Raw genomic sequence first — 23,208 nt, forward strand, 5'->3', positions numbered from 1 at the left:
ATATTGTTGTTGTGCCTGAAGGGTGGTTGTTAGCAGTAATGAGCTAATGACATTCACCTCCTCCCTCCCTCCTCTGTCTTTGCATGTTGGTGTGTCATTCTTTGCAGCGGTGTCACCCACCTCACCCAGGACTTCTTTTTGTAATGACACTGCAGAGTTGGGAGACGAACAGTTCGTCATGTGCCTCTCTTAACAGAGGTGACTATTTATTATTATTTTCCATCCAAGTTTGATTGATTGATTGATTGATTGACTGAAGTATGTATTAGAAGTTTGCATAGGAAAAGGTAGAGTTTCATGACAGTACAGTTCACTGGTACAAGGTCAACTAAAAGGAAACTCGGGTAAGTCTTGTGGCTTATTTCCAAGGAGATCCATAATGGGAGTGTTGCAGATGATCACATTTAATGGCATACTGTAGGCCTACTTAAAAAATAATAATAACTAGAGGTTCGCGGCCCTTCGGACCGCTCACATCTAGAGATCGCGCCTGCTTCGCAGGCGCTCACAGCTACGTTGCAGCAGTGATCCACCCACTTCCATCCATCCATCCACATCCATCCATCCACATCCATCCATCCATCCATCCACACATCCATCCATCCATCCATCCACATCCATCCATCCATCCATCCATCCATCCACATCCATCCATCCACATCCATCCACATCCATCCACATCCATGCATCCATCCATCCACATACATGCATCCATCCACATCCATCCATCCACATCCATCCATCCATCCATCCATGCATCCATCCATGCATCCATCCATCCATCCATCCATCCACATCCATCCATCCATCCATCCACATCCATCCATGCATCCATCCATCCATCCATCCACATCCATCCATCCATCCATCCATCCATCCATCCGTCCATCCATCCACATCCATCCACATCCATCCACCCATCCACATCCATCCATCCGTCCATCCACATCCATCCGTCCATCCACATCCATCCATCCATCCACATCCATCCATCCATCCATCCATCCACATCCATCCATCCATCCATCCATCCATCCATCCATCCATCCACATCCATCCATCCATCCACATCCATCCATTCACATCCATCCATCCATGCATCCATCCACATCCATCCATCCACATCCATCCATCCATCCACATCCATCCATCCACCCATCCATCCATCCATCCATCCATGCATCCATCCATCCACATCCATCCATCCATCCATCCATCCATCCATCCACTTACTGTACTGTACTTTACTGTACTCTACTGTACCTTACTGTACTGTACCGTACCTTACTGTACTGTACTTTACTGTACTCTACTGTACCTTACTGTACTGTACTTTAATGTACTCTACTGTACCTTACTATACTGTACTTTAATGTACTCTACTGTACCTTACTATACCTTACTGTACTGTACTTTAATGTACTCTACTGTACCTTACTATACCTTACTGTACTGTACTTTAATGTACTCTACTGTACCTTACTTTACCTTACTGTACTGTACTTTAATGTACTCTACTGTACCTTACTGTACTGTACTTTAATGTACTCTACTGTACTCTACTTTACCTTACTGTACTTTAATGTACTCTACTGTACTCTACTTTACCTTACTGTACTTTGCTGTACTCTACTGTACTCTACTTTACCTTACTGTACTTTGCTGTACTCTACTGTACCTGACTGTACCGTATTGTACTGTACTTTGCTGTACTCTACTGTACCTGACTGTACCATATTGTACTGTACTCTACTTGACCTTACTGTACTTAGCTTTACTCTACTGTACCTGACTGTACCGTATTGTACTGTACTTTGCTGTACTCTACTGTACCTTGCTGTACCGTATTGTACTGTACTTTGCTGTACTCTACTGTACCTTGCTGTACCGTATTGTACTGTACTTTGCTGTACTCTACTGTACCTTGCTGTACCGTATATTGTACTGTACTATGCTGTGCTGTACTGTATCTTACTGTACTGTAATCTACTGTATCTTACTGTACCTCTCTCTCTCTCTCTCTCTCTCTCTCTCTCTCTCTCTTCTCTCTCTCCTCTCTCTCTCTCTCTAACCCCCCCCCTTCCCTCTTCCGTTCTTCATATGGTAGTAAAGATAATGGTTTATTAGTCAAAAATCATAAGGACATTAAAGCTATTGATAACACGAAAAAAGTCCTGGGGGCTAGTTTCCATTGTGGTCCATTCTTCAATCAATTTTATGAATTGAGTACAAAAGGACCCCAATGCGAACAAGCCAAAACTTCAACCCTAGTGTCCAATGTCCATATTCTGAGAACTGTAGCCAAAAATAGCAGATCTACAAGCTCACAACGCCTCGCGCTGCGAGGCGTTGTTAGGCGTTGTGAGCTTGTAGATCTGCTATTTTCGGCAAAGAGGTTTGGTGTAGAGGTAAAAAAGAGCAGACTAAGTACAGAGCGAAAGGAAGTTTATTAGGTAATGACGACTCAAGTGGTTAAATATCTGAAAACACAAATTTACATGAATCCAAAAAACACTGACGATTGTGCTGTCAAACGATGAAACTATATGGAATCTATGAAAAGGTTGTGGGGGTCCCTGCTTCATCTCTCTCTCTCAACTAAGGGGTCCTTGGCCCAAAAACGTTGAAGACCCCCCCCCCTGGTCTATAGTAAAATAAAGAAGGAAAATATTATAAATAAGTAAATGCATGCATACTTAGTGTCATGTGTTGTGTTGTTGATTGATATGCCAGTCTCTTGCCATTAGGTCAACCCTGACCATAGTACACGATGAGGTCATTGTATTCCTGTTGAGAAGACCAGCGATTATATATTAAGTAAGTTCCTCAGCACCTTTACATGTTGAAATTATGTTGACACAATACCATACAAGTGTATGAGACTCTAGTCTAGAGTCTGCATTAGCTGCAACCACTTCAGTCACCTTCACTAAGAGAAAAGCGTTCCGCTTTGTTCAAGGGTGCCATCTTCTGGCAAAATCTGGGATTGCCTGCCCTTAAACTGTTTGCATATATTGGTGGAGAAAGGCTTTGAATATCACCCACAGGTAGGGCTGTCACGATATGACATTTTACATGACGATTAATTGTCACTCAAATAATTGGCGATTAACAATTTAATTGTGTATTTGTCGTTGATAATTACATTTCTGTTTGGCTTTTAGGCTTTGAAGTTGCATATGGTAGACATGACACATAACCTAAATATACAAATACATTACCGGTACTGACATATTTGACAACTTACTACTTAAAAAATAACATTGATAGTGGAAATAGCCGATCTACAAGCTCACAACGCGTCGCATCGCGACGCGTTGTGAGCTTGTAGATCTGCTATTTCCACTAATTCTGACATTTTTCAACATTCACGATTATGACGATTATGACAAAATAATTGCGATAATGTAAAATAATCACGATTAGACGATTATGTAATAATTGTGACAGCCCTACCCACAGGCTATACACACACATAGCGGCTCTTGCAAGCTACATAATACAGCTTGTCAAACGAGTCTTCTGTTTTTCACATCAAGGTCCATTATTTATTTATTCTGCGATAGAGCCTTGGACCACCATTTGATGAGATGCAGCCTCTCAGACCCAAAACGTCGAATATTTTGTTATCGTTGGAATTCGACTTTTTTTCGACAATTTCATGCAGTATTGATGTTGGTACCATTAGGAGAGACAACAGGCCAAACGTTGATCAGAATAACAATTCTACATTCTCCAATTGTATAGACTTCTTGTAAATTATGTAATGCAGATGTTTAGCAATAATTTAAGTGTAAAATAAAAGCATTTGGTTTCATTTTAGACTCAAGAGTTAACTCTCAAATACATGGAACGCGCCTGAGTCGCGTTAGATTTGAACCACTTTAACCATTATTTTATGCTTTAACTTTAGAAAAATAGCAGATATACAAGCTCACAGCACGGCACCGAGTGCCGCGCTGCGAGCTTGTAGATCTGCTATTTTTGAAAAATCGTGAAAATGAGTGCAAGTCTTTGAATATCGTTGCCCCGATCTTTGACCCGAGTCACCCGACTTCTAAATCCTTCTTCTAAATCATGCTGTTCTCAAACTTTTTCATGTCAAGGACGCCCAAAATTACAGGTATTTGGCCACGGACCCCCATCTCAAAATATGTTGTTCCAGGGACCACCCAGAAGCAGATATTTGAGTTACAAATGTTCGCTTTTAAGTAGATATATTCAAAGACTTGCAACAAAAAAAAAATCATGATTTTTCAAAAATAGCAGATCTACAAGCTCGCAGCACGGCACTCGGTGCCGCGCTGTGAGCTTGTATATCTGCTATTTTTCACTGGTTAAAGCATTCAATAATTCTAGGCCTAAATGGGTTAAGGGTCCAACTCTGCATCATTTAGCTGGGGACCACCTGGAACCCCCTCAAGGACCTCTGGCTGAAAACCCACTGAGCGAAACGTTGGCTGTTTGCTTTCAGGAGGACCATGGAGAAGATGTCGCGGGTCACCACGGCCCTCAGCAGCAGCGCCATCAGCGGGCGGACCATGTTCTGCCACCTGGACGCTCCCGCCAACGCCATCAGCGTGTGTCGCGACGCCACGCAGGTAGGGGTTTGGCGATATGGTGATGAATATCGCAGAGACGATGCAGTGTCTCCATGATATACCGCCCTTTTCAGAGAGATCGTATAGATCGGGATACACTGAGGGAGCCATATCCAAATTCCTGTTGAATTGTTCTGATCAATCAACCTGCTTGCAATGGTATTTTGGTCGAAGGAGTCCGTTACTCATTTTTCTTTTAGTTTTTGTTACCGTGTCGTGTACTAGGTGGTTGTACTGTTAACTCATCTAGTGCCATTCCCGAGATGTCTTGTGAAATGTACTCGAGTATCTGTAGTGCCATTCACGAGATATCTCGGGAAAAGTAATCTATTACTGTAACGGCGAGTACATTACCGAGAAGAATGGCCGCAGGTCCGGAGACGAAATCCGTCGCTGATTTCGCATCATCACGGCTCCACGAGCACAAAATAGTCCCATCCATAACATTGAGGTGGACGGGGGATCTCATCTTTAATGTCCATTATCTCAAAACTACACTTTAGAAGCTAGGATGGAGGCAGATGCTCGCTTATGTTACACAGTTATAAAAGCTCCCGGTCGGCCATTACACAACTCCACGTGGACACGGATCGGTTCCGGCGCACGACCCGATGACGTCAGACCGGAAGTGATTGCGCTGTGGACTTCTGGCCTTCAAAATAAGATAACGGCGGTGATGCCAGCCTGAAGGTGGCATCGTGGACTTTATAATCCGTTAATTTCATGGGCACTAAATGAGTTAAGTAACTTGGAAAAATAACCATAAAAACCGACATGAAAAAGAATCAAGATCGTAATACTGCTTCTTAATAGCATTGTTCTATAAACAGATGTCAGGCTGTTTGTCGTCTTGGCATGCTATCGTTACTTCGAAGCTATGGTGTGTAGCTTTGATGCACAGGTTACTGATGTCTTGATTGTTTTTTTAAATGTATTCAATAGGTTCTTGGTCTACTTAAGTTTTTGGGGATTACTAGTTCTATGCATTTGATGTTGATGTATTGATGTATTACCATGTGCTGGCCGTACTGGATTAAGAGCGTCTGCTAAATGCCTAAAGTGTAAATTGTGATATGACATTTTTTCATATCGCCCAGATGCCCACACCTCTCTACTCCCGTGTTGATTTCGTTGACTAAAACTATGACGAACAATTATGTTTGTCGACTGCGTTTTTTTCACTGACGAAAACGAAATAAAAACTACGCTGTGATGACTAAAACTAAGACTAAATATATTGACAATTTCGTCAACAAAATAAAAACTAGACTAAAACGTTAGGGAGGGACTAGTGGAGGAGAAAGTCATTTTATGTTTGGTTGCTCTCAGGTGTTGCTTGCTGAAAATAGCAGATCTACAAGCTCACAACGCGTCGCAGCGCGACGCGTTGTGAGCTTGTAGATCGGCTATTTTCAGCATGCAACCAAGTGTAAAATCTGTCATTACGATGCCATCAAGGCCTGCCAAAATACATTTTAGTTGACTAAATCAACTGTAGATTTAGTCAACCAAAATCTCATGATATTTAGTCGACTAAAATTAGACTAAAACTAAAACTTTTCAGGTGACTAAATTATGACTAAAACTAAATGACATTTCATTCAAAAGACTATGACTAAAACTAAATCAAAATGTGCTGTCAAAAAAACAACACTGCTACTCTACTCTAGGTGGTGGTGGCCGGCCGCAACATCTTCAAGATCTACGCGCTGGAGGAGGAGCAGTTCGTGGAGCGGCTGAACCTGCGCGTGGGCCGCAAGCCCTCGCTCAACTTCAGCTGCGCCGACGTCATGTGGCACCAGATGGAGGAGAACCTGCTGGCCACGGCCGCCACCAACGGCGCCGTGGTCACCTGGAACCTGGGCAAGCCCTCGCGCAACAAGCAGGACCAGCTCTTCACCGAGCACAAGCGCACGGTCAACAAGGTGTGCTTCCACCCCACCGAGGTCTACATGCTGCTCAGCGGCTCGCAGGACGGCTACATGAAGTGCTTCGACCTGCGCAAGAAGGAGTCCGTCAGCACCTTCTCGGGTGGGTGACGGGTGTTCCCCGTCCGTTGTCGCATTCAGACATGCATTGTACAGCTTTGTCTCGAAAAATCTGAATACTGTGCAGGGTTCCCACGGTCATGAAATTCCTGGAAATATTTTGAAATTAGAAAAATGTTTTTCCAGTACTGGAAAAGTTTAGGAATTTATCAAGGGTCCTGGAAGGTCCTGGAAAAAAATAACTATGCATTGTCTTTGGTTATTGATTTTGTTAATACCTCTGAAATGACAAATTAAACATGGGCCAAATTGTCAAATATTAGAGGCAGAAATTGTGAAAATAGCCGATCTACATGCTCACAACGCCTCGCGTTGCGAGGCGTTGTGAGCATGTAGATCTGCTATTTTCACAATAGAACCGTGTTATACAAAATTCCTCAACTCTTAGTGCTCGTCAGGGTGCAGTTCAAATATGATTATTTTGTGGGTCACGGCCAGAAAAGCTGAATTATTGTTATATAGTCCTGGAAATCGGGTTAAATATTCTAGAAAAGTTTTGGAAATTAATTGGTAAAGAGGTGTGGGAACCCTGATTGTACAGCTTTGTCTAAAAGAAATCTGAATATTGTGGCATATAAATTCATACGGACCGATTCTTATGGGTCATGATCCCATGACCCATAAAAAATCCCATTTTCTTTTCCTACATTGAAAAAAAATATATATACATACTTCAAAATTGTATTTTTAAATAAACAATTGAAAAAAAAGAATGTTATACATTTTCAAAACAAACAAGCAAATAAATTAAAATGTATAATTAAGAAATAGTGAATATATAGGCGATCTACAAGTGCACAACAAGGCGAGAAGCGGCACATTGGGCTCTTGTAGATCTGCTAATTTCACTAGCTTGGGTCCCGGGCAAATGTCTAATCTCTCTTTTGGGCCCACTGGTGTAGTTAGTCATCAGACATTAGCTCATCAGCTTGCCCGGCATTGCTAGGATTACACTGCAATGACAACGTGTTGCTTTGATCAGAACATTCAGATTCTGGTACCCAGCATTGGTCAGGTTATCCCATTTAGGCCTAGGAGTATTGACTACTTTAACCATTGAGGTGCCGCGCTGTGAGCTTGTATATCTGCTATTTTTGAAAAATCATGATTTTTCTTAGCAAGTCTTTGAATATATCTATTTAAAAGCAAACATTTGTAACTCAAATATTTGCTTCTGGGGGGTCCCTGGAACAACATATTTTGAGATGGGGGTCCGTGGCTAAATACCTGTAATTTTGGGGGTCCTTGACATGAAAAAGTTTGAGAACCACTGATTTAGAAGAAGGATTTAGAAGTCGGGTCAAAGATCGGGTCAAAGATATTCATAGACTTGCACACATTTTCACGATTTTTCAAAAATAGCAGATCTACAAGCTCGCAGCGCGGCACTCGGTGCCGCGCTGTGAGCTTGTATATCTGCTATTTTTCTAAGGTTAAAGCATACAATAGTGGTTAAAATCTAACGCGACTCGGGCGCGTTCCAGGTATTTGAGAGTTATTGCAAATAGGCGTCCACTCTCCCTCCCTCTCCCGCTCTCTCTCTCCCTAGGGCTGTCACAGTTATTACATAATCGTCTAATCGCAATTATTTGAGGTAATCGCAATTATTTTTGCATAATTGTCATAATCGTTTCCATGTTGAGAAATGTTCATATAGGTTCAAACTCTTTCAAAAAGTAGTGGAAATGGCAGATCTACAAGCTCACAACGCGACGCATCGTTGTGAGCTTGTAGATCGGCTATTTCCACTATCAATTTTTTAAGTATAACGTTGTTAAATATGTCAGTAATTCCTTTGTATATTTATGTTATGTGTCATATCTGCCATGTGCAACTTCAAAGACTAAAAGCCAAACAGAAATGTAATTGTCAACGACAAATACACAATTAAATTGTTAATCGCAATTATTTGAGTGACAATTAATCTGTAAACAATGTAAAATGTCATAATCGTGACAGCCCTCTCGCTCCATCTCCAGCATTAGGTTATTGCCTTTACCTCCCTCTCTCTCCCCTGATTTAATGTATATTCGGACTGTTTGCGATCGAATCTGAAAAATGTTCTTGGACTTTCTGAGAGTATAAAATAAACATCAAACGAGAAAATGTCTGAGCTTCCCTATTCATCGCTCTTCCCCCTTTTTTTTCTTTTCTAAACACGCCATTTCAGGTCAGTCAGAGAGCGTGAGGGACGTGCAGTTCAGCATGAAGGATTACTTCACCTTTGCCGCATCCTTTGAGAACGGCAACGTCCAGCTCTGGGACATCAGGCGACCCGACCGCTACGAGAGAATGTTTACGGCCCATACTGGACCCGTGTTCTGCTGTGACTGGCATCCTGACGACAGGTAGGCATGGGCACGCGATGAATACGGAGATCGCAAAGTGTTGTGGTCGCTTCGTGAAATACATTTTAGACTTTGTTACTGGTATGCTAGGTAATATGTCAAGCTGTGTCTCAGTAACGAGGGCTGAAAACTCAGGGTAGGTTTGTAATCTTTTTATTTGGTTAACATTTTATCCCAAAGGCAGGATAGTCAGTCATCAGATGTCTGTTTAAGACCTGGAAAAGCGTACATTTTCAGTTAATATTTTAACCACTTTAACCATTATTGTATACTTTAGCTATTAAAAAATGGCAGATATACAAGCTCATACCGTGGCACCGAGTGCCACGCTATGAGCTTGTAGATCTGCTATTTTTGAAAAATGTTGAACATTTGTGCAAATCTTTGAATATGTATATATATATCTTTAAAGCAAACATTTGTAACTCAAATCTTTCTTTCTCTGGATCCCTGGAACAAAATATTTTGAGATGGGGTCTGCCGTCAGATACACTTAATCCTAGGGGTCCTTGACATTAAAAAAGGCCGAGCACCACTGATATAGAAACATAGGTTTTTCAGAAAACCGTTAGGATTTAGAAGGCAATTTATAGAATTGGGTCCTCGGGGTCTAAATTTAGGCCTGGAAATATTGAATGCTTTAACTATTGAAAAATAGCAGATATACAAGCTCACAGCGCGGCACCGAGTGCTGCGCTGCGAGCTTGTAGATCTGCTATTTTTGAAAAAGTCGTGAAAATGTGTGCAAATCTTTGAATATATGTATATTTAAAGCGAACATTTGTAACTCAAATTTTGCTTCTGGGTGGTCCCTGGAACTAAATATTTTGAGATGGGGGTCCGTGGCCAAATACATATCAGTTTGGGGGTCCTTCACATGAAAAGGTTTTAGAACCACTGACACAGTAGTCTCTCAAGAACAGACTAACTGAGCTCCAGTTAAGTGAAAAGGACCTTTTCTTTGACGATGGCTGGCCAGATTGCTGACATAGAAATATAGGTTTTTCAAAAAACCTTAGAAGGATTCAAAAGACACTTATAGAATCTGGTCAAAATTCTAATTTTCAAAATTTTTCAAAAATAGCAGATCTACAAGCTCGCAGCGCGGCACTCGGTGCCGCGCTGTGAGCTTGTATATCTGCTGTTTTTCAATAGTTAAAGCATAAAATAATGATACACTATAATGTGTACCCGTTCTAAATGGGTTAAAAAACGAGTGGGTCTGGTGTCCTCTGCAGGGGCTGGCTGGCCACGGGGGGCCGCGACAAGATGGTGAAGGTGTGGGACATGACCACCAACCGGGCCAAGGAGATCCACTGCGTCCAGACCATCGCCTCGGTGGCGCGGGTCAAGTGGCGCCCGGAGCGCAAGTGGCACCTCGCCACCTGCTCCATGATGGTGGACCACAACATCTACGTGTGGGACGTCCGCCGCCCCTTCATCCCCTTCGCCACCTTCGAGGAGCACAAGGACGTGACCACGGGCATCGTGTGGCGCCACCAGCACGACCCCTACTTCCTGCTGTCGGGCTCCAAGGACAGCACGCTCTACCAGCACATGTTCAAGGCAAGGTTATTATAGTAAACGAAAACTAACTAAAAAAAAAACGAAAACTAGAATGGAAACACATTTTAGTTAACTGAAATAAAAAGAAACCTACCGTATTTTCCGGACTATAAGGCGCACTTAAAAGCCTTTAATTTTCTCAAAAAACTACAGTGCGCCTTATAGTCCAGTGCGCCTTATATATGGATCATTGATTGACATTGACATTCCCTTTAGCACAGCTCCATCTGTTGGATGCATAACGCAACGGTAGCGTCTATTATGTGCGCCTTATAGTCAGGTGCGCCTTATATATGAAAACAGTTTGAAAATAGACCATTCATTGACAGTGTGCCTTATAGTCAGGTGCGCCTTATAGTCCAGAACATACTGTAAGCTTTAAACGAAAACTAACTGAAACGGTATTGTGTGTTTACAAAACTAGCTAAAATAAACTTAAATCATAGAGAAAATCTCCTTAGTTTTCGTCTTTTGTCTTTTGTGGAAATAAAAAAATACACCAGAAAATACACCAGTTGGTGAGGTCAAAGAGAGAAGTTTTATGTCTCAACATTCCTGCCACTCTCAACAATATGATGTTTTGTTGATTTTCCTTATTAGACAATACCTTTTCCAGAGCTTTTTTAATCTCACCCGACAAATACACCATATTACGTAAAAGACTAAGACTAACACTAAAACGAATAAAAACTAAACTAAAACTAAGCATTTTCAAAAAATAAAAACGAAACGAAACTAGCAACCTCACTTTAAAAAACGAATTAAAACTAAACTGTAATTGAAAACAAAACCTCAAAACTAATGGTAAAATCCAAAACTATTATAACCTTGGTTTCAAGGACGCCAGCCGGCCGGTGGACAAGGCCAACCCGGAGGGCCTGTGCTTCGGCCTGTTCGGCGACCTGGCGTTCGCCGCCAAGGAGAGCCTGATCAGCAACGACGCCAACCGGAAGCCCTTCCCCGGCGGAGACCGCCGCTACCCCATCTTCTTCTTCAAGAAGCCCGACCTGACGGAGCAGTTCGCCCACGTGTCCAGCGCGCTCAGCGTCTTCGAGACGGACCTGGAGAGCAGCCGCATGGACTGGTTCGTCAAGACGGCGCGCCTCTACCTGCTGAGCGGGAAGCCGTTCGCCGAGCTGTGCGACCACAACGCCAAGGTGGCCAAGGAGCTGAAGAGACCTCAGGTCAGTAAGGTAACCTAGGCCTAGTAGGGGCTAAGCTCAGGGTTCCCACGGTCATGACATTCCTGCAAATATTTTGAAGTTAGAAAAATATTTTTCCAGCACTGGAAAGGTTTTGGAATTGAAGGGTCCTGGAAGGTCCTGGAAAAAATAGCTATGCATTGTCTTTGGTTATTGATTTTACCTCTGAAATTACAAATCAAACATTGGCCAAATTGTCAAATATTAGAGGTAGAAATTGTGAAAATAGCCGATCTACATGCTCGCAACGCCTCGCAACGCGAGGCGTTGTGAGCATGTAGATCTGCTATCTTCACAATAGAAACGTGTTATACAAAATTCCTCAACTCTTAGTGCTTGTCAGGGTGCCGGGTCCCCAGTTAAAATATGATTATTTCAGGGGTCACAGCCTGAAAAGGTTGAGAACCACTGGCATACACTACCTGTCTTTGGGAATTGTGCATAGGAGTAAGCGACTTGTTATTGAGCTGAATTATTGTTATATAGTCCTGGAAATTGGGTTAAATATTCTGGAAAAGTTTTGGAAATTAATTGGTAAAAATGTGTGGGAACCCTGTAAGCTATTACTGGACGACCACTCACCCCATTGAAACCACCATGCCAAAAACATACACATGTGAATGTTGAACTTGAGGATTTGTGTGCAAACATCTACAAAGTGGCAATATGTTACCTGCTGTTATCAAATCTGTCGGCTGTCTCTCAAAACCGATTTTGCTGGCACTTTCTTGGCATTCTCATGATGCCTGCCGACCACATCTTTGTGAAAGAGCGAAAAAGAAAGAGCTCAAATGACATATTAGGTTGTAAACAGACTTCCAAATTAACCCATTTAGGCCTAGAATTATTGAATGCTTTAACCAGTGAAAAATAGCAGATATACAAGCTCACAGCGCGGCACGCTGCGAGCTTGTAGATCTGCTATTTTTGAAAAAGTCGTGAAAATGTGTGGAAAATCTTTGAATATATGTATTTTCAAAGCGAATGTTTGTAACTCAAATTTTGCTTCTGGGTGGTCCCTGGAACTACATATTTTGAAATGGGGGTCTGTGGCCAAATAAATGTTATTTTGGGGGTCCTTCACATGAAAAGGTTTGAAAACCACTGACATAGTAGTGTCTCAAGAACAGACGAACTGAGCTACATTTAAGTGAAAAGGAACTTTTCTTTGACGATGGCTGGCCAGATTGCTGACATAGAAACATAGGTTTTTTCCAAAAATCTTAGAAGGATTCAAAAGACACTTATAGAATCGGGTAAAAATTCTAATTCACGATTTTTCAAAAATAGCAGATCTACAAGCTCGCAGCGCGCTGTGAGCTTGTATATCTGCTATTTTTTTATATTTAAAGCATAAAATATTGCGTCATAATGTGTTCAGGCCTAAGTGGGTTAAGTAATTAATTTGTAAGTAATATTTTGACAGACTGATTTAGAATTACATGTTTAGTATAACTTGAATAATAATGTTAACGATTTTTAAGGTTTCAACAACATGGACGATGTTGAGAATCATGTTCTCGGACCCCACGCCTTCGCTCAACCACAGTCACAGTAAATTGGGCGTCTTACCTTTAATGAACAGGTAAGCAAACTTCATCGCATGTTAAAAAAAAGACACACGACATCCTACTAACACTTGTCACAGACAGAATAAAAAGTGTGTCATAACATGAACATGTTTGTACGCTTGCCAGTTTCAACATGAAGGAAATGGGCACAGGCATGGGCACAGAAAGCAGACTTGACCGCAGCAAAGGGGAGAGCAGGCAGGACAACATTCACCTGGAGCCCGGGAACTCTCACATCAGCAACAACGACGGTGAGACCCGCCCAACATCTTTTGGGAAGTGGTCCCACACTTGGCTAATCCAGTGGTTAAAGGACAACTTTGTTTTTTTACAACAAGGGTTCATATTTTAGATTGTAATTAGAGAAAAGAAAAAGTGAGTGTTAAAATGTTTTCATTTACTTTGTTCTATTGTTTTATCGCGTTTACCGTGCTAAAATGTGGGGCATGGGGGCATCCGTACAAGTGGCTAAATGTGTCTTTTTAGACACAATAAGCCAGCAGTTTCTTTATTGCTATTTACAGTAACAATTCTAGCCCCCATAAGTCACATCCAACCATGAAAGCTTGCGTTGTATCTTTGGAATGGGGCATGGGCTTATTCTGTGTAAAATGACATATTTAGCCACTTGTACGCATGCCCACGAACACTGAAATAAGAATCTCGAAAACAATATAAAGAAGTAAATGAAATAATTTTAACACTCATCTTTTATATTCTTTAATTACAATCTAAAATATGAACCCTTGTTGTAAAAAATTAAAGTTGTCCTTTAAAGTGGATTTCAGGGACCCTAGCGGGTCCATTTGGTTCCATTTGTACACTGTCAAAGTTGAGGGGAAACCTTAAAATGTCAAAGTTTGAGAAACACTTGGTTAATCTACCATGCAGGCACGCTGGGTGTCTGTAGATATTTGTACTGTACGAATCACCTGCAACTTTCTTTCACCATATTCACACAGCGGCCATTTTGCTCTTACGCCATCCTCTGGAGCACTGGTTCCCAAACAATGGGTCAGGACCCGTCTGTGGGTCACAGACCAATTTCTATGGGTCGCAAGTAAATGAATACCTATTTATTTTGTGTTTCCTACATTTTGTTTTGGATTATTTCATTTTTAAAGAATACAAAATACTTTTGTATTTTTTTAAGTTATTTCATGAATAACTATAAATAAAATCAACAATCCACAAGCTCAGGATGTGGCACAAAGCAACGCGCTGTGAGCTTGTAGATCTGCACGGTTTGGGAACCTCTGCTTTGGAGTCGTATTCCATTTCCCCCGCGGAACATTAGGAAATCTCTCTGATCGATCCGTTCTTGGTAGTTAGTCAGCCAGACGGACTGTTTGCATAATGTGTGTGAGACCTCGTGTACATTGGCTTTTAGAAGTTAATATGAATTTCCCTTTTCCTTCCCTTCCAGAGAATGAGGAGACGGAGGGCAGCGATGGTCAGGCGGAGTACATGTTTGGCGACGCCGAGCTCGATGACGACGACCTCTATTCTGTGGAACATGACAACCAGACGGGTAAGCCTCTGTTTATACCTACAGTATATGTAGGGCTGTCACCATTAGGACATTTTACATGACCATTTGTCACTCAAATAATTGCACATGGCAGATATGACATGTAACCTAAATATACAAATAAATGACATGACATATTTGACTTTGACTTTATACTTAAAAAAGAACATTGATAGTGGAAATAGCCAAAATATACAGTATCTTTCAACATGGAAACGGTAATGACGATTATAACAAAATAATTGTGTCAAATAACTGTGATTAGACGATTATGTAATAATTGTGACATACCTAACTATATGACCCAAAAATGACCTCAAGGGTTATAACGTCTAGTTCTGTACCAAACCAACAGCCCCTTCGCCTTGGCACACACCTGGTTCTCTCAGCAGTTGTATTGTGGGGGGGCACTTGTTTGAAGTAGAACCCTGTGAAAATATTGTGAACACCAAACTGTGTACCAACCAAAATAATAGCCTAACTAATCATAATCAGTGTTGATTTAGATTTAGTTTTAGTCAGTCTTTTGAATAGAATGTCATTTAGTACAAGTCAGATTTTTGTCATCTGAAATGTTTAGTTTTATTCAACTAAATATACTATTTTAGTTGACTAAATCTACAGTTGATTTTGTCAACAAAAATGTATTTTGGCAGTTGTTGACATCATAATGCTTGATTTTACACTTGGTTGCATGCTGAAAATAGCTGATCTACAAGCTCACAATGCGTCGCGCTGTGGCGCGTTGTGAGTTTGTAGATTGATTTGTTATTTTCAGAGCGCAACCAAGCATAAAATGACTTGTCTTTTAGTTCTGCCGGAACCTTTCTCCACTAGTCCCTCCCTAACACTCTAGTCTAGTCTATTTCGTCGACTAAAACTATGACAAAAAATGTTTGTCGACTGCGTTTTTTTCACTGACGAAAACGAAATAAAAACAAAATAAAAACTAAACTGTGATGACTAAAATGAGACTAAATATATGGACAATTTCGTCAACAAAATAAAAACTAGACTAAAATGTTGACGAGGGACTAGTGGAGAAGAGTCATTTTATGTTTGGTTGCTCTCAGGTGTTGCGTGCTGAAAATAGCAGATCTAGTTGCGACGCGTTGTGAGCTTGTAGATCGGCTATTTTCAGCACGCAACCAAGTGTCATTACGATGCCATCAAGGCCTGCCAAAATACATTTTAGTTGACTAAATCAACTGTAGATTTAGTCAGCCAAAACCTTATGATATTTAGTCGACTAAAATTAGACTAAAACTAAAACTTTTCAGGTGACTAAATTATGACGAAAACTAAACGACATTTTATTCAAAAGACTGTAACTAAAACTAAATCAAAATTTGTTGTCAAAAACAACACTGGCGGGGCGTCCGGTGGCCTACTGGTCAAGGCTCATACCACATGGGCACCGTCCGCCACATAGGCATGGTTGCCGCGGCGTCGCCGGTTCGATTCCCGATCCGGACGACGTTTGCCGCATGTCGCTCCCCATCTCTCTCCCCATTTCCTGTCAGTCTACTGGATCTCCCTTGGTCAATAAAGGCAAAAAGCCCCCAAAAATAGATATAAAAAAACAAAAACAACACTGGGCTAACAGCTGCTCTGTGCACGTCGTCCCTCCCCCAGTAGAGGAACAGGAGTACACGCTACCTCAGGAGGCCTTCCCGCTGCGCCACGAGATCCTGGACCACCCCTCGGCCCCGGAGCACCTGCAGCAGGACAACAAGGCGGAGTCCCCGCACGCCAGCGGCAGCGAGGCGGAGGCGCCCGTGGTGTGCCTGACGCCTATCGAGTCCTTCTCGCTCATCTCCATCTCCCAGCCGCTGTTCAGCGCGCAGCTGCCGCCGCGCTTCTTCTGCCCCGTGGTGCGCCACATGCTCAGCCACTACGCCGAGCAGGGCGACGTGCAGATGGCCGTGTCCGTCCTCATCGTCCTGGGCGACCGCATCCGCCGGGAGATCGACGACCTCACGCAGGTCAGGGTTAGGGGCATTCACAGAATATTCGAATATCAAAGTCGCTATTCGACGTTCTTCACCGAAGTCGAATATTCGCCTTTTTTTTGTTCTTTTTTTTTTTTTTTTTTTGACAATGCCCCTGGTGGATGAATTTGTTAATGCTCTATACCAGGGGTTCTCAAACCTTTTTAGGCTGTTGACACCCAAAATAAACATATTTTAACTGGGGACCCCCACCCTGACAAGCACTTGGAATTGTAGGTATTACATTTAATGTGACTCAGTTCAGCAGATAAATATTGTGAATAGCATGTAGATCTGCTATTTTCACAATGTTCGCCACTTGCTTACTTAATATTTGACAGTTTGGTCAGTCCTGTCGAATATTCGACTATTCGAATACTTTGAGGTCGAATAATCCGAATACAAAAAATCACTATTCGTGAATGCCCTAGTCAGGGTAGTGCTGATGAGTTGGTCTCCATTCTCGAGAACATGTTTATTTCAACCTACAATTTTACAATTCTACAATTTTATACTCACTAGTGTGTGCACAACTGCCCACGACTAAGCATAACTCTGGCGTTATGATAATGTCAATGTGAGTGGAGTCTCCCTTTCAGGCAGTGGTGTAAAGTAACTATAACTTTACATACTTTACATTTACTCAAGTACTGTACATTTTGAGTTATCTTTTACTTGACTGGGGTCTTTCAAATTTTCAGTACTTTTACCTTTACTCCACTACAATTATTTGAAAACGAGTTACTTCGCAGATTTGTAATTATTATTACAAAACATACATTCCCCACTCCAGCCCTATATAAATTTCGGCCATTTTAAAATAGCCGATCTACAAGCTCACAATGCGTCGCGTCGCATTGTGAGCTTGTAGATCCGCTATTTCCAAACGATTTTTATACATTTGAAAACTTTTACTTTTGATAATTTAAGTACATGTTGATGCCAATACTTTTTTACTTTTACTGAAGTAAATTTTTGAATTCCAGACTTTTACTTGTAGCTGATTATTTTCTATATTGAAGCATTGATAGTTTCTTTCTCTTTTCCAGGAGCACTGGTACATGTCCTACATAGACCTGCTGCAGCGCTTTGAGCTGTGGAACGTGTCCAACGAGGTGATCAAGCTGAGCACCTGCAGCGCCATCACCTGTCTGAACCAGGCCTCCACCACGCTGCACATCAACTGCAGCAACTGCAAGCGGCCCATGAGCAACAAGGGCTGGATCTGTGACAGGTACCGTACAGTTACAGGGCTTTTCAAAGTGGGTGACGGGGGCACCCTGGGGTGCCGCGATGTCAGTCCAGGGGTGCCGCGAGATCATTTGATAATATTTGGATGTATTCATCGATATCACTACATCAATATCACTTCACTATGTTAGTAAAACAGACCTGATTTGCACTGTACTTGTTGAGTTCTTTTTCTCTCTACGACAACACTCTTCACCAAAAATAGCAGATCTACAAGCTCACAACGCGTCACGTTGTGACGTGTTGTGAGCTTGTAGATCGGCTATTTTTGGTGAACCTTCCCCCCCAGAATAGGCATTCGAGTGCTTAAACGTCAAGTATAACGTTATTTTCAGTCACTTCTGATGGAAACGGATGTTTCTCCAATAGGATGTAAGATTCTAAAAATGAACAGTGTAATTCAGGGGTGCCGTGGATGAAAAGGTATTTACAGGGGTGCCCTGAGTCAAAAAAGTTTGAAAACCCCTGCCGTACAACCCCGCTGAATGTGAACTCATTGGATTCAAAACTCACAATATTACCTAGACCAGTGGTTCTCAACCTGTGGGTCGGGACCCCCAGGGGGGTCCCCAAATTAGATGATTAACTTAATGTGCAACATTGTTTTCTCTCTCAACAGTAAACAAACCAACATAAAGTTCAAGTGTATAGAGGGTATCTGCACATTTCTAAAGACAATGTAAGGACTTTTTAATACCTCTAAAATGACAAATTAAACATTGGCCAAATTGTCAAATATTAGAGGCAGAAATTGTGAAAATAGACGATCTACATGCTCACAATGCCTCGCAACGTGAGGCGGCGTGAGCATGTAGATCTGCTATTTTCACAATAGAACCGTGTTATACAAAATGTAATGCCTCAACTCTTAGTGCTCGTCAGGTCCCCTGTTCAAATATGATTATTTTGGGGGTCGCAGCCTGAAAAGGTTGAGAACCACTGACATAGACTAGACCACACTTTATTTTATGGACAACCATGTTGAAACATGTCACACTACTAACCGTGTTACAACAAGTAACACTCCCTAAGGTCGAGTAGCGACCGCAGGGGTACCAGTTAATTTGACTATTTAGACTTAACTAAAGATTTTTAGAAAATGGCAAAAAAGAAACACGTCAACATATATGCATATGAGACATGGTGGGGGCGGACACAAAGAGCCTGCTTTGTTCCATATGGATGGAGACAAAGAGTCTCCTCAAATGATTGGCTTAGGAATGCGATAAAAACTAAAGAATATCCAGGAATTCAAGTCTCCCTGAGGTGAGTAAGAACTATCACTTTAAAAATCTACCAGTATCAGTTGTTCCATGTAGTCACATACTGTACATCTCAGACAAGTAATGAAAATATTAAAGACTTGCATGTATGCCTTTAACCTCACTATGGGCAAGGAATATCAAGTTTTGAATTATTGATTTGTTTCATTCTCCTAGCGCTGTCTGTGACTTGGGCTTTTGTTTTTTGACTAATCCAAATCAAAATGTAGCATTACTAGTCAGAGCGTTTCGGGCAAAAATCGTGCACTTTACGATAGAAGCATGTAATTTTGCATACAGTTAGAACATGCCATATGGAACATTTTTGTCTATAGGGCCATCACAGATTTGTCTTGGGAAACTTGTGGGAGCCAATCAAAGTTGGGCTCTCATAGACTTTACTATACAGTAAAATAATACAAAAAAGAAATATGCTTTAAGTAGCATGTGAGGTGTTTTTCGGGATTCTGAATCCAATGCAAGCATTTGTTTTGCACAAAAAGATATTCCTTTCCGAGAATCAGCCCCCACCAAACTGTGAAAAGTGATTACTCATCACTAAACCATACTTTTATGGGGGCTATGTTTAGCTCAAGGAATGTTTTTCGTGCAAAACAAATGCTTGCATTGGATTCAGAATGCTGAAAAAACCCTAGTTTGACCCCTCGCATGCTACTTAAAGCATATATCTTTTTTTGGAGCGGTGAAAACGCTCCCAATAGACAGGTATATCCGTGGGTATGTGGGTGGGTGGGTGGCTGGCTTGGTGGCTGGCTGGCTGGCCGTGTCCGTAGTCTGGCAATACCTTGAGTGGCCACACACAACACACTAGTTAAAGGAGGGGCGCTGTTTTGTGCAGGCCAGGCACACTCACCTCAGCACTCACTCACATGTGCAAGGAACACACACACACACACACACACACACACACACACTACGCACACACAAACGCGCGCACGCACACACACACACACACACACACACACACACACACACACACACACTCACTACACAAACGCACGCGCGCACACACACACACACACACACACACACTACACAAACGCATGCACACACGGCCCGCCCCCCACACTCTCACACACACACTACACAAACGCACGCACCCCCCCCCCCCCCCCCACACACACACACACACACACACTACACTACACAAACGCACGCACCCCCCCCCCCCCCCACACACACACACACACACACACACACACTACACAAACGCATGCACACACGGCCCACCCCCCACACTCACTCCAAAAACAAGCAACACACACAGAGGGGAGAAGCCACGGTTGCCAGATTCTGTGAGTGAAACAAGCAAACAGGTCTATGAAAACGAGCCCAAAGGTTTCACCACTTGACCTATATTACATTCGCTATTTTCTAAAAGCATGTTGAAAGCAAGCCACATAAGCAACTATACTTCAGAAACAAGCCCAAATAAAAGCAATTCGCAACTAGAGACTTTACAGGAAAAGAAGACCAAAGTCACTTATAATGAGCAAACCTGGCAACATTGTTGACATTCCTCAGTAACGACACAGTGTTATCTTAAAGTCAACAAACACCACTGGGACCAAGCAAGCATCGACAACTCATCTTCATTATTCACTCATACACAACCACATGCAGGAGGACATTTGGACAAGGACCTTTCTCTGCAGCTACCAGAACAAAAAACTTTTTGTTTTTTACTTTTGTGCGTAAAAGCACAAAAGTATTGATATCAAAATGTACTTAAAGTACCAAAAGTAAAAGTACTCATTGTGAATGTCCCATTTCAAGTGTATACAAATATTTTTAATGGCAAATCTACAAGCTCACAATGTGAGCTATTTAAATGGCCAAATATATATAGGCTACAGCTGAAGTGGTTAATGTATGATTTGTATAAATCAAAATCTACAAACTAACTAATAACTATCAAGTTTTGTAATGAATGTAGTGGAGTAAAGTTCGGATCCGAGATTTAGTGGAGTAAAAGTATCAGTTGGGAATTACTGGTCTTTATTTTATCTTATTTTATTAATGTAGGTCCTATTTCATTTTGCATACACTTTGCACTGTTCTATGTCTGCATATACTGCACATATTAAAGGGTTAGGGTTAACACAAGTTAAATGCTACACTTTATGAAAAATTACATTGACTCGTTGATTTTTTGTGTGACTCATAAAATGTCCCTGGGACCCATCTGAAAGACCCCTCTTGAGTCCCGGGACTCATTACATTAAAAAGCTTGCAACATCACTGTGTTATAGATCTAGGACAGAATTCATAGATTTAGAACACATAGAATCAAAAACATAGACCTGGAACTGCTCAAATTCACCGCTCCACTTCGAACCGAGGTTTGATTTTTATTATTATTTTACTGTATAGTAAAGTCTATGAGAGCCCAACTTTAATTGGCTCCCACAAGTTTCCCAAGACAAATCTGCAATGGCCCTATAGCCAAACATTTTCCATATGGCATGTTCTAACTGTGTGCCAAATTTCATGCTTCTATCGTAAAGTGCACCGTTTCATCAAAATACTGCACGAAATGCCCGGACTATACGATCCAGCGTCAATTATATGCAACGAAATGCAGACCGCAGTGAAGGGTAAGACCAGATCTAGTGATAACATATTTAACCTAAGGCACGTGACTCTCTCACCCCCCCCCCTCCCCCTCCCCCCTCCCCCTCCCCCAGGTGCCACCAGTGCGCCAGTGTGTGCGCGGTATGCCACCACGTGGTGAAGGGACTGTTTGTGTGGTGCCAGGGCTGCAGCCACGGCGGGCATCTGGAGCACATGATGAACTGGCTCAAGACCAACTCCCACTGCCCCGCCGGCTGCGGCCACCTCTGCGAGTACACCTGACCCCTCCCTCCAAATCTGGCTGGCTCCATGTGGGGAAGGGAGGGGGGGAGGTGTTCCCACCGCTCCGCAGATCACGGCACGCCACAGACTGCTGCTGGATGCCTCCGTCCCGAGGCCGTAGCTTCCTGACGCAATGGAAAAGACGGTCGTCTGTGTGACTGCGTTGGGAGGGCCTAGTCGTGAAGATCCCAGAGGAGCGAGGGGTGGGGGCAGTGTTTCTCACAGGGTTCCCACGGTCATGAAATTCCTGGAAATATTTTGAAATTAGAAAAATATTTTTCCAGTACTGGAAATAGTTTTGGAATTGATCAAGGGTCCTGGAAGGTCCTGGAAAAAATAGCTTTGTCTTTTGGTTATTGATTTTGTTAATACCTCTGAAATGACAAATTAAACATTGGCCAAATTGTCAAATATTAGAGGCTGAAATTGTGAAAATGGCAGATCTACATGCTCACAACGCCTCGCAACGCGAGGCGTTGTGAGCATGTAGATCTGCTATTTTCACAATAGAACCGTGTTATACAAAATTCCTCAACTCTTAAGGTGGTTGCACACTGCTGCGTTTTTCGTTGCAAAATGAAAGGATGCAAGGAGAGAGAGAGAGAGAGAGCAAGGGACCGAGCGGTGCGCGAAACGGGCGGGAGTGTGCAAACGTGACTGACATAAGATGAGGTTGATTTTTTTATTTGCGTGCTCCGAAATTCAGTCCGATATTCGGGCCGAAAAACGCAGCAGTGTGCAACCAGCTTTAGTGCTCGTCAGGGTGCCGGGTCCCCAGTTAAAATATTATTATTTTGGGGGTCACAGTCTGAAAAGGTTGAGAACCACTGGCATACACTACCTGTCTTTGGGCATTGCGCATAGGAGTAAACAACCTGTTATTGAGCTGAATTATTGTTATATTGTCCCGGAAATCGGGTTAAATATTCTGGAAAAGCTTTGGAAATTAATTCATAAAGA

At 42.2% G+C, this 23,208-nt stretch overlaps 1 protein-coding gene across 1 annotated transcript; it reads left to right on the forward strand.

Annotated features, from left to right (window-relative positions):
- Positions 1 to 105: 105 nt before the first annotated feature.
- wdr24 (WD repeat domain 24) lies at positions 106 to 22,783 on the forward strand. Its single transcript, XM_080747661.1, has 13 exons — positions 106 to 198; positions 2,748 to 2,817; positions 4,475 to 4,601; positions 6,272 to 6,632; positions 8,820 to 8,997; positions 10,236 to 10,563; positions 11,403 to 11,747; positions 13,250 to 13,350; positions 13,463 to 13,587; positions 14,763 to 14,867; positions 16,503 to 16,852; positions 17,908 to 18,092; positions 22,080 to 22,783. The coding sequence occupies exons 3-13, from the start codon at positions 4,482 to 4,484 to the stop codon at positions 22,246 to 22,248; spliced, it is 2,367 nt and encodes a 788-aa protein (XP_080603787.1). The 5' UTR covers positions 106 to 198; positions 2,748 to 2,817; positions 4,475 to 4,481; the 3' UTR covers positions 22,249 to 22,783.
- The last annotated feature ends 425 nt before the right edge of the window (positions 22,784 to 23,208 follow it).

Source organism: Nannobrachium achirus (assembly GCF_963921795.1).
Source record: "Nannobrachium achirus genome assembly, chromosome: 18".
NCBI lineage: Eukaryota > Metazoa > Chordata > Actinopteri > Myctophiformes > Myctophidae > Nannobrachium > Nannobrachium achirus.

Bases quoted from the DNA above. Each gene is read 5' to 3' on its own strand.
- wdr24 (XM_080747661.1), top strand. From the start codon at position 4,482: ATGGAGAAGATGTCGCGGGTCACCACGGCCCTCAGCAGCAGCGCCATC. The intron at 6,633-8,819 runs GTGGGTGACGGG...ACGCCATTTCAG, and splicing joins GTCCGTCAGCACCTTCTCGG to GTCAGTCAGAGAGCGTGAGG. The intron at 16,853-17,907 runs GTCAGGGTTAGG...TCTCTTTTCCAG, and splicing joins AGATCGACGACCTCACGCAG to GAGCACTGGTACATGTCCTA.